Raw genomic sequence first — 13,670 nt, 5'->3', positions numbered from 1 at the left:
GATTGTGTAACACATTGATGAAACATCACCCCAATGAGTGTGCGATCTCCTAAAATGCATAGGTAAGGTTATTAGAACTATTAAATCATACAAGGAAAAGATGCAATCTCATTTGTTTTCAAATCTACTGTTTAGTCCACAATTGTGGGCGGGCTGAAACCCGTACGACTACAAACATGAGGGAGTTCACCAATCTAGTCCAAGTGTAAATGAGGGAGTTCACCAATCTAGTCCAAGTGTGGGCGGTCTGAAACGCCTACGACTACAAACACATGAGGGAGTTCACCAATCTAGTCCAAGTGTGGGCGGCCTACGACTTGAGGAAGGTCACCATTCTACTCCAAGTGTAAATGATGGAGTTCACCAATCTAGGCGGTTAAGTACACACACACACAGACACACACACAGAGAGAGAGAGAGAGAGAGAACTCACCTTGTCGACGAAGTGTACCCTGGAGCAACAGCGTTCACTCGAATATCGTCTTTGGTCCACTCGCAAGCCAAGCTTCTTGGGAGCTGATTAACTGCGGCTGCAAAAAATGAAGAAACAGTGTGAAATGGAGTTGATAAAACATGGAGCTTAGAGAAAGAATCGAATATATGAAGCGCATGGATATGCATGTGGTTTGCCTTTTGATGAAGAGTAGAGAGAACTCTGGGGGTGGGTGGCGAGAGAGGCAGCGATGGAAGAGGTGAAAACGATGGAGGCGTGGCCGGACGCCTTGAGGAGGGGATAGGCAAATGTCAAGAGAGGAAGTCCGCCGACACGTCAACGCTGCTGTACCGGACAGAGATGAGCTGCCACCAGTAATTGTTTGCACACTCACAGCCCTTCACGTCCGACCCGGCCCGCTTCCACGCCCGCACAGCCTCCTCCACATCTTTCTCCGACCGAGCACACACGTAGACCGACGCTCCTAGCCCTGCAAGCTCCTCGGCTATGGCCTTCCTGCATATAATCCCATAAGAAGACTCGTAAAACACGTGGAGTGAAATATTGACTCTCAATTTCAGTAGAGATCATTACCCGATGCCTTTGGTGGCTCCTGTTACTAGAGCTGTGTTGCCCACCAAGTTCCATCTTGAAGGCAGCTGTTCAGCAGATGCGCTTGCCATTTGTAGTTTCCACACACACACAGACAGCGCGAGAGAGAGAGAGAGAGAGAGAGAGAGAGAGAGAGAGGGAGTATGATTTAATGAATGTCCTATGTGAAGTAGTACTAGCGTTCTGTTTGAGCCTTTGGAAGTTTTTAGCCTCGTCACCAAAGGAATGCTCAATACGGTCGTCCGACATGAAATTTCAATTAGGTCAACCTTGCTGAGTCATTTGATGGGGTAGTGTGTTTTGAAAGTCCCTCATTTACACGTGGACTAGATTCCCTCATTTACACTTGGACAAGATTGGTGAACTCCCTCATGTGTTTGTAGTCGTACGGGTTTCAGTCCGCCCACAATTTTGGACTAGATGGGTGAACTCCCTCATTTACACGTGGACTAGATTCCCCATTTACACTTGAACTAGATTCCCCATTTGACTAGATTGGTGAACTCCTCATGTGTTTGTAGTCGTACGGGTTTCAGCCCGCCCACAATTTTGGACTAGATGGGTGAACTCCCTCATTTACACGTGGACTAGATTCCCCATTTACACTTGAACTAGATTGGTGAACTCCCTCATTAAAAAAAAAAGTGGTTGATTCCTTTTGATTTCGATGCCACCATCGTGGACAAAACCTGTTTCACATTCTTTCATCTAGCTCATGTAATCGTCGACGTGTTCAAGACTCATGCCCCCCACCCCCTTCTCCCCTTGAGGGTGGGAGGTTGACTAATGCGGACATTATCGATGTTGGACGTATGATGTGGTATTGGGTGAGGGATTTATGAAAGGAGGGAGAAGCCTACTCATGTGTCACTTATTACTGGACGTGTGATGATTCTATATGTATTTCTTGAAGTTCTTTTGAAGATTTAATTGACAATGGGACCATGTGAGGCAGATGCTTACACAAGAGCTTACAGTTATGATAAATTCTCCCTAGCACGTGTTGGTGAGGCAAAGGAGATTGTAGAAACAATGGCTTTTCTTTGTATGCCTTGCTCTTCCTTTACCATCACTAGGATAATTTTCACCATGGATGGAGGCATGACTGCTCACAACTTTGTCTAGATTGACAAGCATTTGTGGTCTCCACTGTATTTTTCTAATATATTTTTAGGTACACTATCGATGGTGTGGAAGACGATATTTATGGCTTGTTGAAATGTTAGAGAGAATTTAAGGATATCATTTGTTGGAATTATTTTAAGAAGCAAAATATTGAACGAAATAATATTTTGTTATAGTATGGAGAACAACTTGCATTTGCTAGCTTGCTATATTTCATAAAAGTAGTCCTGCTCAGAGTTTATCTCCCTAGTCAGCATAATTTGCATACCCCATCCTTGTGGAGTACCCTCAGCTTACTGTAAGTAAGCACTTACATCCTTCTCTCTCTCTCCCTCTTTCACTCTCTCTGTCAACCTGTCTCTGTGGAAACTACAAATGGCAAGGGCATCTGCTGAACAGCTGCCTTCAAGATGGAACTTGGTGGGCAAAACAGCTCTAGTGACAGGAGCCACCAAAGGCATCGGGTAATGAGCTCTAATAAAATTGAGGGTCAATTTTTCACTCCACGTGTTTTTGGAGTCTTCTTATGGGACTATATGCAGGAAAGCCATAGCCGAGGAGCTTGCAGGGTTAGGAGCGTCGGTCTACGTGTGTGCTCGGACGGAGAAAGATGTGGAGGAGGTTGTGCAGGCGTGGAAGCGGGCCGGGTTGGACGTGGAGGGCTGTGTGTGCGACGTGTCGTCCATGGATTCGTGCAAGCAACTGGTGGCAGCAGTGTCAGATCATTTCACAGGGAGGCTCGACATATTGGTAATAATTTTGGTAACGCGCTTAATTTTCCTCGATCATGGCGTAATTAAGGTGGCGTGCAGGTGAACAACGCGGCCTTCATCTCTATATTCCAGTACAGCAGCGTTGACGTTCAGGAGGACTTCCTCTCTTCGATGATGCGAACCAACTTCGAGGCGGGCTTTTACATTAGCAAATTTGCCCATCCCCTCCTCAAGGCGTCCGGCCAAGCCTCCATCGTTTTCATCTCCTCCATCGCTGCCTCTCTCGCCATCCAACCCCAGAGTGCTCTCTACTCGTCATCAAAAGGCAAGCCACATGCAAAAGGCTTCACGTATTCGATCCTTTCTCTAAGCTCCACGTTTTATCAACTCCATTTCGTGCTGTTTCTCCATTTTTTGCAGCCGCAGTTAATCAGCTCACAAGAAGCTTGGCTTGCGAGTGGGCCAAAGACGGTATCCGAGTGAACGCTGTTGCTCCAGGGTACACGCATTCAGACTTCATCGACAAGGTGAGTCTCTCTCTCTCTCGTAGGGGTTTCAGACCGCCCACACTGTTCTCTCTCTCCCTCTCTTAGAAGTTTTAAACGGCCCACTAGATTGGTCAACTCCCTCGCTTACCTTACAAAACCTGTTTTTCACATTCTTGCATCTAGCTCATGTTCATGAAACCGGCTTGAATTGACTAGATTCTCGGATCAACGTGTCTGAAACTAAGTGTGTGGATGAACATGTTTCTGATCAGGATGTGTGATGATTATGTACATATATTCTTGAAGTTCTTTTGAAGGTTTAATTAACAATCAAACCATGTGAGGCAGGCGCTAACAACAGAGCTTACAACTATGCTAAATGCTCGGACACCCCTAGCACGTGTTGGCGAGGCAAAAGAGATTGCAGAAACAGTGGCTTTCCTTTGCATGTCTTGCTCTTCCTTTACCACTGGAAGCATTTTCACTGTGGATGGTGGCATGACCGCTCACTGTTTTCTCTAGATTAACAAGTGTTTTTGGTCTCTAGTGTTGTATTTTTCTAATATATTTTAGATACACTGTTGATGGCACGGAAGAGGATATTTATGGCTTGTTATAGTGAATATATTTGTAAGAGAGAATTTAAGGATATCATTTGGGTAATTGTAGTGGACGTATTTTGAGAGAAAATTTTTAAGAGAAAAATATCGAATGAAATAATATTTTATTATAGTATGGAGAACGACTTGCATTTGCTAGCTTGTTATATTTCGTGATTGTATGTAAGCACTTACATTATGGGTTTTAGAAGTGGAGTTTTCTTTATGCTATATGAGAGAACCATTTTTGTCTTTTGAACAATAGAGATTCATCTTTCTTTGCTTTAGTTTTTGTAAGAGTTTAAGAGATACATAACTTTGTGGAATATAATAATTTAAAGAGGTTGGACGCGCCTTAAAAAATTTGGCCAAACAAAAACAAGTCGATTCTTAATAAATTGTTAAGCCATGTTTGAGCTATTATTTCACTAAGATGAGACACTCATAGATGGAAGTCAATTGTTATAAATAAAATGTGTGGCTACCTCTTCTCCATTTGTAAACGTATATAAGGGATGGTGTTATGCTCACTCATGGATGTTTCTTGTTTGAATATGAAACCAACTTTGATATACTTTTGTAAAAAGTTGATTCTACATACTTGATAAACTTACTTGTGGATACATGTTGAAAATGACCCAAGCTTTCTTTCCCTCACCAAACTTTCCTTGCCTCACCCATGAATGAGATCTTCACCATGTTTAAGTGCTAGGTACCATCCATTCTTGACTAGAGAATTTTTTATGGGCTTTTCTCTTCTAGATGTCCTAGAAGGTTATCCATAAGAATCACATAAAACTTGTAAAAGTAGTCACTTTCGCCTTTTGTTGTTTGATAACTGTAAATCTCTTCTCCAATCTCTACATGCCATACTTCTAACATTCTAGTTATCCTCCTTGTAAAAACAAATGGCATAACATACCAATAGAAAATGAGGTGAATGCATTGGTCTCATAAAAGTAGGTATTTTGTGTGAGAAGATCGATTTAAGATAAATTTTTGATTTAGCAAGAGAGAAATGATATGACAAACCAAGAGAACATGAGATGAATGAACGAATTTGTCTCATAATAGGTGTTTTGTGTGGGACAATGATTCAAAAGAAAATGATTTAGCATAAGATAAATGATGCCATTAATATATATTCGAGATTCATTTAATATGTTTCCTCAATTTCGCCATAGTAGCTATGCTCTTAATCCAAATGTAGCCTAAAATCACTTTCACCACAGTAATTATTCTCATTTTAATGTAGCATATAGAATTTATAAAGCTGAAATATGTTCTAGCCCTCTTCGTCATTGAATGAAACAATGTGTGAACTCAGCAGTCTAGCAGATAGACCTTCTTCATCTATTGAGGTTAGTGATTTCCAACACCTGTTTCACCCACTCAACTCATTATCCAAGCTCTAGTGGTCCTCACTTTGTTAATGAAACCCTTTATATACCTATAGTCTAGCTAGTATTTTAGCTCATGGAAACTCTAGTGCCATGGTGGGCATGCCATTGTCTCTGCTTGTCATCATCTGCTTATGATGCCACCAACTATGATGATAAAATTAGCTTAATTATCTATTAATCAAACACTAAACAAATGGATGCATCATTATCACTACAACGGAATGACAATATAGCAGCATTATTATATATTTAACTACAAACCTTGGCAAATGTTGGGGTCATCTCATTACTACAGGCACTACTATATTTGCTGTGTAATGTGACCACTTCTTAGCAGCATTATTAGCAACAAAAACACACTGTAGTTTTACTAAGTAGCAAAATAACATTACCGAGCAACGAAAAAATGCAGGTAATAAGCTGTTGAAATGGATCTAGACCAAATATCAAAGAAATCAACACATGAAGTCCAAATCTAGCATCCATTTGATGAGCATCAAAAACATATGAGAAATCCATGTGATTATTACTGAAATCAACATCATCCAATACATCATCAAACGTGAGACAACCGCAACAAGTGTATCATTACTTATCAATGATCAAACAAAAACGAAATATCAAATAATATTACTGAACTCAACATCATGCAATACATTATCGAACGTGAGACAACTGCAACAAGTGCATCATTACTTATCATTACTTATCAAGTGCATACATGTTGCACTCCTCATCTACACACCTACCGTGACAGAGAGAGAGAGAGAGAGAGAGAGAGAGAGTTGTGAAGTGTATCATGAGAGAGAGAGAAAGAGGGGGAGGAAGAGAGAGAGGCGTGACAGATAGAGAGAGAGGAAACATTAGATGACATTTTTAATAGTTCATTAGGACCTCAATGGAGTCTTCTTGGGCCCTTTTATTTGGCAGTTTAAGGGAGTCAAACCTTTTCTCTTAAGAAGAAACGTTTTCTAATTTGAAGCTTCAAAACGGCTACTTTATTTGAATTTGAATTTTGGAGGGAAAATGGAATTTAAAATCTAGCGAATAAAACCATATCATGTAGCATATCTATGGAAAGCTCTTGATGCGTAGATCACGGATCTGTAATCTCCGCTCAAATCAGAGCTTGTATGTAGAAGTTATGGAGGTCCGAAAATTGTAAAATTGCCCCTCCCCCCTTTTGGGAAAAAAAGTGCACCCTTTGACCACTCTTACACCTCTCTTAATCACCAATGGTTTTTGCTTACATGGCGGGCTCCTATTTGTCAAAAAGGTAAACGTTTCCATAACCTCATGGCAAATTAAAGGGCCCAAAAAGACTCCATTGAGTTCCTAATGTTGTGAGTTCCTAAAGAGAGGAAAATAATGTTTAGTATTGTTTTATATTTTAAGAAAATAGAGGGAGAAAAGGTAATTTATTAGAGATTATGTATATTTTAAGAGAAAAAAAAAGCACTCCTCATCTACACACCTATTGTGACACAGAGAGAGAGAGAGAGAGAGAGAGAGAGAGAGAGAGAGAGAGAGAGAGAGAGAGAGAGTTGTGAAGTGTATCATGAGAGAGAGAGAGAGAGAGAGAGAGAGAGAGTTGTGAAATGTATCGAGAGAGAGAGAGAGAGTTGTGAAGTGTATCATGAGAGAGAGAGAGAGGGGGGAGGAAGAGAGAGAGTCGTGACAGATAGAGAGAGAGGAAACATTAGATGACATTTTCAATAGTTTTATGAGTTTCTAAAGAGAGAAAAATAATGTTTAGTATTGTTTTATATTTTAAGAAAATAGAGGGAGAAAAGGAAATTTATTAGGGATTATGTATATTTTAAGAGAAAAAAAAAAGAACTCATCTACACACCTATCGTGACAGAGAGAGAGAGAGAGAGAGAGAGAGAGAGAGAGAGAGAGAGAGAGAGAGAGAGAGAGAGAGTTGTGAAGTGTATCATGAGAGAGAGAGAGAGAGAGAGAGTTGTGAAGTGTATCATGAGAGAGAGAGAGGGGGGGAGAAAGAGAGAGAGAGAGAGAGAGAGAGAGAGAGAGAGAGTTGTGAAGTGTATCGAGAGCGAGAGAGAGTTGTGAAGTGTATCATGAGAGAGAGAGAGGGGGGGAGGAAGAGAGAGAGAGAGAGATATTCATTTTTATGAGTCACGATATCATGAAATTAAACTTAAAGACAATATGATGTAAACTTTGATCCATGAAGTACTCATGCCGCGTTACCAACCAAGTATCGCAGGATCACACACAATAAAAACAATACAAGCTGCACCAAGCAAATTTACGATATTTTTTCGATTGCGTTAACAATCAAATGCCGCAATATGCAAAAAACAATATATGCACTAGTGGACGACACCAACTTGCCGCGTTAACGACAAAATGCCGCCCGAATCTATAGGAATACGAATAGGATACGGACATACACTGGCCGCGTTACCGACCATATGCCCGCATTTCACAAAGGGAAGGGAACAGAAGGTGACATCGCCATAACAATACTATGCTTGCTGCGTTACCGACTAGTACCGCTACGGCGTGCCATACTTACCATAGGACACAAACTAGTTGCGTTACCGACTATGTGCCCCACGCTAAGCACCATTCCAAAGAATGTCCTTACACACACACCCCTCGTATGGCGGACCACCCACATCCTGCCGCGCATTGCGACCATGGGCGGCTGCCCGCACGAACACACACACCCACGCACACCACACCCACACAAACACACACACCCACAACTGTCATTACCTGTGTATATGTCAGCAATGAACTCCCAAAGGGCCCCCCGGGTCCATATATATACAAAAATGTAGCCCGTCGGGCTAAATGACGACCCCGACGGGGCCCGTCGGGGTGTAAATATTCCCGGCGGCACCGTCGGGCAATGCAAAAATCCCGACGGGATTTTAGCCGGTTACCAGGAAACCTCCCACCGGCTTTTTTGGTGGGAACATGTTAACATGTTAACACATGTTATTAACAAAAAAAAATTGTGATCACGTGAATATAAAATCATTGGTATCTATACTAATCTCTTTCCTTGATATCCAATGCACCACTGCACCAATTTTGTAAATTGTTGCTCTAATGTCATTGTTGAGGCAATCCTTGATGGCTATATAAAGCACAAAGTATAAAAATTTGTGCCAATTATGACTCTTCAAGCCACTAAGCTCATCGTCCTTTGTAAATGCTCCCTTCAAGCAATGCATGCATCCTTTAGGTGTACGAAACTCACTAATACACTTCTTTACATGCCGTTTCTCTTCCTTTGTCATGACCCAAGGTGCTTTTGGTAGCTTCACCTTCCCATTTGCTTTATTTTGGACCCATAAGTGTTGCATGCATTGAACCTCTTGTAAATCATCTCGTTGTGCCTTGCTCTCCTTTGCTCCTGTGATGGTTTTCCAAAGCACCTTGGCTATATTCTTGAAAATGTGCATTGGGTCGAGAAGATGGTTCACTAGAAGGTCATTCCAGTTGGAAGTTGATGGAAAATGGATAGATGCTTCATTCCTGGAGGTGTGCAGGTTGGGTCCAGCTCCCATAAGGTCCTCCAATCACTGCTCTTCCATATGCAAGGAGACCTCCCTAGAAATCCCTCACACACAAAGGGTGGTTGTCAGGGAGATACTTCTTGTGGCCCTCGTATACTATCTTCTTCATAGACTTTGAGTACCGAGCCTCAAGTTGTGGCCCACATAATGGGCATCCATTATACCTTGACACTGAAATTCCTGTAGAACATCAAAATAGATTGTAGCAGGTAAGTTTGGATGACAATCATGACTTAACATAATATGTTAACAAACTACAGTATTACCTGAGCACTCTCCATAGCTAGGCCAATCATACATAGTCCACATAAGTATTGGGGCTGGTAGATCATATTGCGCATGCAAGCACCTATATTTTGTATATTTGCATATTTTTGGATTGGATGAAAACCATAATATGTTTATACATCAACCCACTCTAAAAAAGGAGAACCTAATCAGAATGTTTAGTAGGGCAAACAATTTAAAAAGGATCTCTAAGTTGATACAACTATTGTCTTTGAGCATTTAGACATTAAGGCTAGATATATGGAAGTGTTTGTAATTGAGACCGAGAAATCACTACTATCTAGTGAAAAATACAGGGTGACAATGGGAAGAATCCATCATGCACATGTCCAGATTTTCAAATTAGGCTTCGGGCTGGTAGATCATATTGCGCATGCAAGTATTCCTCTCAATGTTAGCACACGTTGTCCAAACCTCTTGGAAATATCATGAACTTCAATGCCCTCCCATAGAACACGAAGCTCTTCAACTAAAGGAGCTAAATACACATCCATGTTCTTCACCTTGTACTTTTCAGGAACTATCAAAGACAATAAAAGATGCTCTTTTTTAATGCGCCATGGTGAAAGATTATAGTTAACTAGACAAACAGGCCATGTACTCCATGATGAACTTCATAGACCAAATGGATTCACTCCATCCATCGCTAGTCCGAGTCGAATATGGCGAGCCTCCTCCTGAAAGGCTACCCACTTCTCTTCAATGTGCTTCCATGCAGGGGAATTTGCGGGCACACGCATAACACCATCCGTGGACCTAGTGTTATGGTGCCAAGTCATTAGTCATGCAATGGATTTGCACTTGAACATTGTTTTAATCTGAGGGATGATGGAAAAGCATCGTAAAACGTTTGCTGGTACCCTTTCTCCTTGCACATCTTGTCTATATCTCAATGTACCACAATGCGGACAGTGTACTGCATTGTTATATTCTTGTCGATAAAGAATACAATCATTTGGACAAGCATGGTGTGTGTTATAGTCCATACCAATCGAGTGCAAGATTACTTTTGCTCGACTACGGTCCACTAGCATCTCATTATCTTCTGGCAATATTTGATGTTTCAATAAGCTTTTACACAAAATAGACAGGCTAAGAAAATGCATATAAAGGTACGTAACTCACTAATTGCATATGATATCATCACCTACGTAAAATATTTTGATACGCTCGTATCAAATCATCCAAAAATCGATTGCAAGTTCAATATGGATAGGCAAGCACGTAAAACAGACATGTGCTCCACGATATAGTGGAAGACGAGCAAGCTTGTGTAGCTCTTTCTCTTCTTGGGAAGTGTATTCCACACGTCGTGTGATTTCTTCTACCCTTTCATGTTCCAAACCGCGATCTTCTGTTCCATCATGTAAGGCATTTATCATGTCATCCATGTCATGTTCTAGTATTTGCTCCGAATCCGTCTCAAGTTCCTCGGGTTGTTGGATCACCTCATTTGTGGCTACTCTTGTTCGTCTTCATCATTCAGGCCGGATATCCACTGGTTCGTCACTGCCTGGCTGTGCTGAAGCGCGCATTGCCACTAATTAGATGTTATAATTGCTCCACCGAAAATATTCTCCATTTTTTTGTATGATCATTGTTGTAAATTCGTCGCACGTCGAGCCACTTGGTATTTGCAGAGCGAGTAAATGGGCAAAGTGTCTTCTCCTCTAAATCAACAAAATTTGAGGGTGTGGCGTCATCCATTGTTTCCATATTGATTTGCAATGCGAACGAATGCTTATTTTTGGAGGAAAATCCTCCCTTATGTATTTGTGGAGGGTGGTAGTCGGTGATATGGAATTTGAAATCTCGAGGACACACAGGATTTGGAAAGATTTTGAATTTGAATGAAAAGTAGCGATTGTCAAAATAAGTGTCGAAAAGGTCATGGAAATAATCGTGGAAAAGGTCGTCGAAATCAGGGTGAAAAAAGCGTCGAAAAATCCGTTGAAAGCGTGGGAAATTTATGTTTTCGATGCTTTTTTTCACCCTAATTTCAACGCTCTTTTCGACAGTTATTTCAGCGCATATATTGATGGTCCTCCAACAGGTTGCTTGTCCAACACTCGCAAAAGGACAACGCTCGAGTGGTGGAGGTGGAGGTGGTTATTGTCCAAGTGGGGGCACGGATGGGTCTATGCTCCCATGTGAGCATCCTTCCCCATCTAGCACTAGAAGCACTCCACGCTCACGATCATCGTGACGTTTTGACACACACCCCACACCCGATGGAAAAATTTATTATACAATTGTTAATGGAAATATGGTTTTGGATGATGTCAGGCAAGAGATGAAGAGCCGCATCCGCGAGCTTTGCCACAACATACTCTAGGTTTGGAAAGCTCATTTTGAACCTCTTTCTTCCTCTTCTACGCTCCCTCAGCCTCAAGCTCCCTCTCCCTCTTTCTTCCTTTTCTAATCTCTCCATTGCTGCAAAAACTCCATCCCTCTCAAGCTCTCCCTCCTTCTCAAGCTCCCTCTCCCTCTCAATCTCCCTCTCTCTCTCTCTCTCTCAAGCTCCCTTCCTCTCCATTGCTGTAGAAACTCTATCCCTCTTTAGTCTACTCTAGGTTCAGGCATCCTTTTCTCAAACACTAACCCTCTTTTAAGTTTTCCATTGCTGCACTAAAAACCCTGAACTTTCTCTCCTCTCTACTCCTCTGTTGTAAAACAAGCTTTTCTTTTCCCTTCTTCTCTTTTCTTACCACCCACCATGGCCTCTTCCAGTAATGTGAGAAGACCTAGGGAGAAGGTGGAAGAGCTTGTGCTGCATAACACAATAGATGAGAATGGAGTTTAGGCTCCAACAAGATTGAGGGTTGGGGCTTGGGTCTACATGCAGCCAAGCTCTAAGGGACCACACCGAGTGCGTTAACTAGGGAATATGCTACATCATTGGAAGGGGCAGCTACAAGGCTTCAAGCATACTAAGAAGGAAGGACTGGTTTCCATAGTGCAACATGTGTATACTCTTGGAGACCTGTACATTCAAGGCCAACGACCAAGGTTTCCTTAAAATTGTCAGTGTAATATAAACACAACTTTAACAACATGCTAATATTGGATTTTTTTTTCCAAATTTTCTTATGATCTCTGATTTTATATTCACGTGATCACAAAATTTTTTTTGTTAATAACATGTGTGAACATGTTATTAACATGTTCACATGTTAACATGTTCTCAAAAAAGCCGGTGGCAAGCGACCTGGTAACCGGAAAAAATCCCGCCGGGCTTTTGCTATACCCGGCGGGCCCGCCGGGATAAGTCAAAGCCCGGCCGGTCCCTGCGGGGTCGTCATATAGCCCGGCGGGGTACAATTTTCTATATATATGGGCCCGGGGGGCCCTTTGGGATTTCATTGCTGACAGCATACACAGGTAATGAAAACTTGTGTGTGTGTGTGTGTGTATGTGGGTGTGTTCGTGCGGGCAGCCGCCCACTGTCGCAATGCGCGGCAGGATGTGGGTGGTCCGCCACACGAGGGATGTGTGTGTGGGTGAGTTCGTGCGCATTGTCGCAATGCGCGGCAGGATTTGGGTGGCCCGCCACACGACTGGTGTGTGTGTAAGGCCATTCTTCGGAATGGTGCTTACCCTGGGGCACTTAGTCGGTAACGCGGCTAGTCTGTGTCCTATGGTAAGTATAACACGCCGTAGCGGTACTAGTCGGTAACACGGCAAGCATAGTATCGTTATGGCGATGTCACCTTCCCTTCCCTTCCCTTTGTCAAATGCGGACATATGGTCGGTAACGCGGCCAGTGTATGTTCGTATCCTATTGGTATTCCCATAGAATCGGGCGGCATTTTGTCGTTAACACGGCAAGTTGGTGTCGTCCGCTAGTGCATAAAATGTTTTTTGCATATTGCGGCATTTGATCGTTAACGCGGTCGAAAAAGTGTCGTAAATTTGCTTGCGTATTTCGGCATATGATCGTTAACGCGGTCGAATAAATGTCGTAAATTTGTTTGATTTGACTTGTATTGTTTTTATTGATTTGACTTGTATTGTTTTTATCGAATAAATCTCATGATACACTTCACATCTCTCTCTATCACGATAGGTATGTAGATGAGGAGTGCTTTAGGATTACAAAACATTATTTTTCTCTCTTTAGGAACTCACAAAACTATAAAAAATGTCATTTAATTTTTCCTCTCTCTATCTGTCACACCTCTCTCTCTTCCTCCCCCTCTCTCTCTCTCTCTCATTCGATAATGTATACACTTCATAAGTAATAATGCGCTTGTTGCGGTTGTCTCACGTTCGATAATGTATTGCATGATGTTGAGTTCAGTAATGTTGTTTGATATATTCTGTTTTTGTTTGATCATTGATAAGTAATGATACACTTATTGCTGTTTTCTCATGTTTGATGATGTATTGGATGATGTTGAGTTCATTAAAATTATTTGATATTCTGTTTTTGTATGAACATTGACGATATTGATA

The 13,670-nt window shown here is 41.8% G+C and overlaps 2 protein-coding genes across 4 annotated transcripts; one reads left to right on the top strand and one right to left on the bottom strand.

Annotated features, from left to right (window-relative positions):
• Nucleotides 1-209: 209 nt before the first annotated feature.
• On the bottom strand, nt 210-1,116 carry LOC147603368 (tropinone reductase 1-like). Its single transcript, XM_086796947.1, has 5 exons — nt 1,028-1,116; nt 828-949; nt 631-768; nt 434-530; nt 210-262 (listed from the first exon to the last, which is right to left on the bottom strand). Exons 1-5 carry the CDS (start codon nt 1,114-1,116, stop codon nt 220-222), a joined length of 489 nt encoding a protein of 162 aa, XP_086653073.1. The 3' UTR covers nt 210-219.
• A 1,272-nt stretch (nt 1,117-2,388) lies between these two features.
• LOC147603367 (tropinone reductase homolog) lies at nt 2,389-3,961 on the top strand. 3 transcript variants are annotated; one of them, XM_086796639.1, is made up of 5 exons: nt 2,389-2,634; nt 2,713-2,920; nt 2,972-3,208; nt 3,304-3,410; nt 3,720-3,961. In XM_086796639.1, exons 1-5 carry the CDS (start codon nt 2,581-2,583, stop codon nt 3,891-3,893), a joined length of 780 nt encoding a protein of 259 aa, XP_086652765.1. In that variant the 5' UTR covers nt 2,389-2,580; the 3' UTR covers nt 3,894-3,961. The 3 variants fall into 3 exon arrangements, with proteins under 3 accessions (XP_086652765.1, XP_086652764.1, XP_086652763.1); XM_086796638.1 differs by having other exon boundaries at nt 2,390-2,634; nt 2,983-3,208; nt 3,310-3,410; XM_086796637.1 differs by having other exon boundaries at nt 2,394-2,634; nt 2,983-3,208.
• The last annotated feature ends 9,709 nt before the right edge of the window (nt 3,962-13,670 follow it).

This window comes from Cibotium barometz, chromosome 64 (genome assembly GCF_041138505.1).
Source record: "Cibotium barometz isolate CiBa-2024 chromosome 64, ASM4113850v1, whole genome shotgun sequence".
In the NCBI taxonomy this organism is placed as follows: Eukaryota; Viridiplantae; Streptophyta; class Polypodiopsida; order Cyatheales; family Cibotiaceae; genus Cibotium; species Cibotium barometz.
The sequence above is the reverse complement of the archived record's forward strand: the minus strand, read 5'-3'. Positions and strand labels throughout refer to the sequence as shown.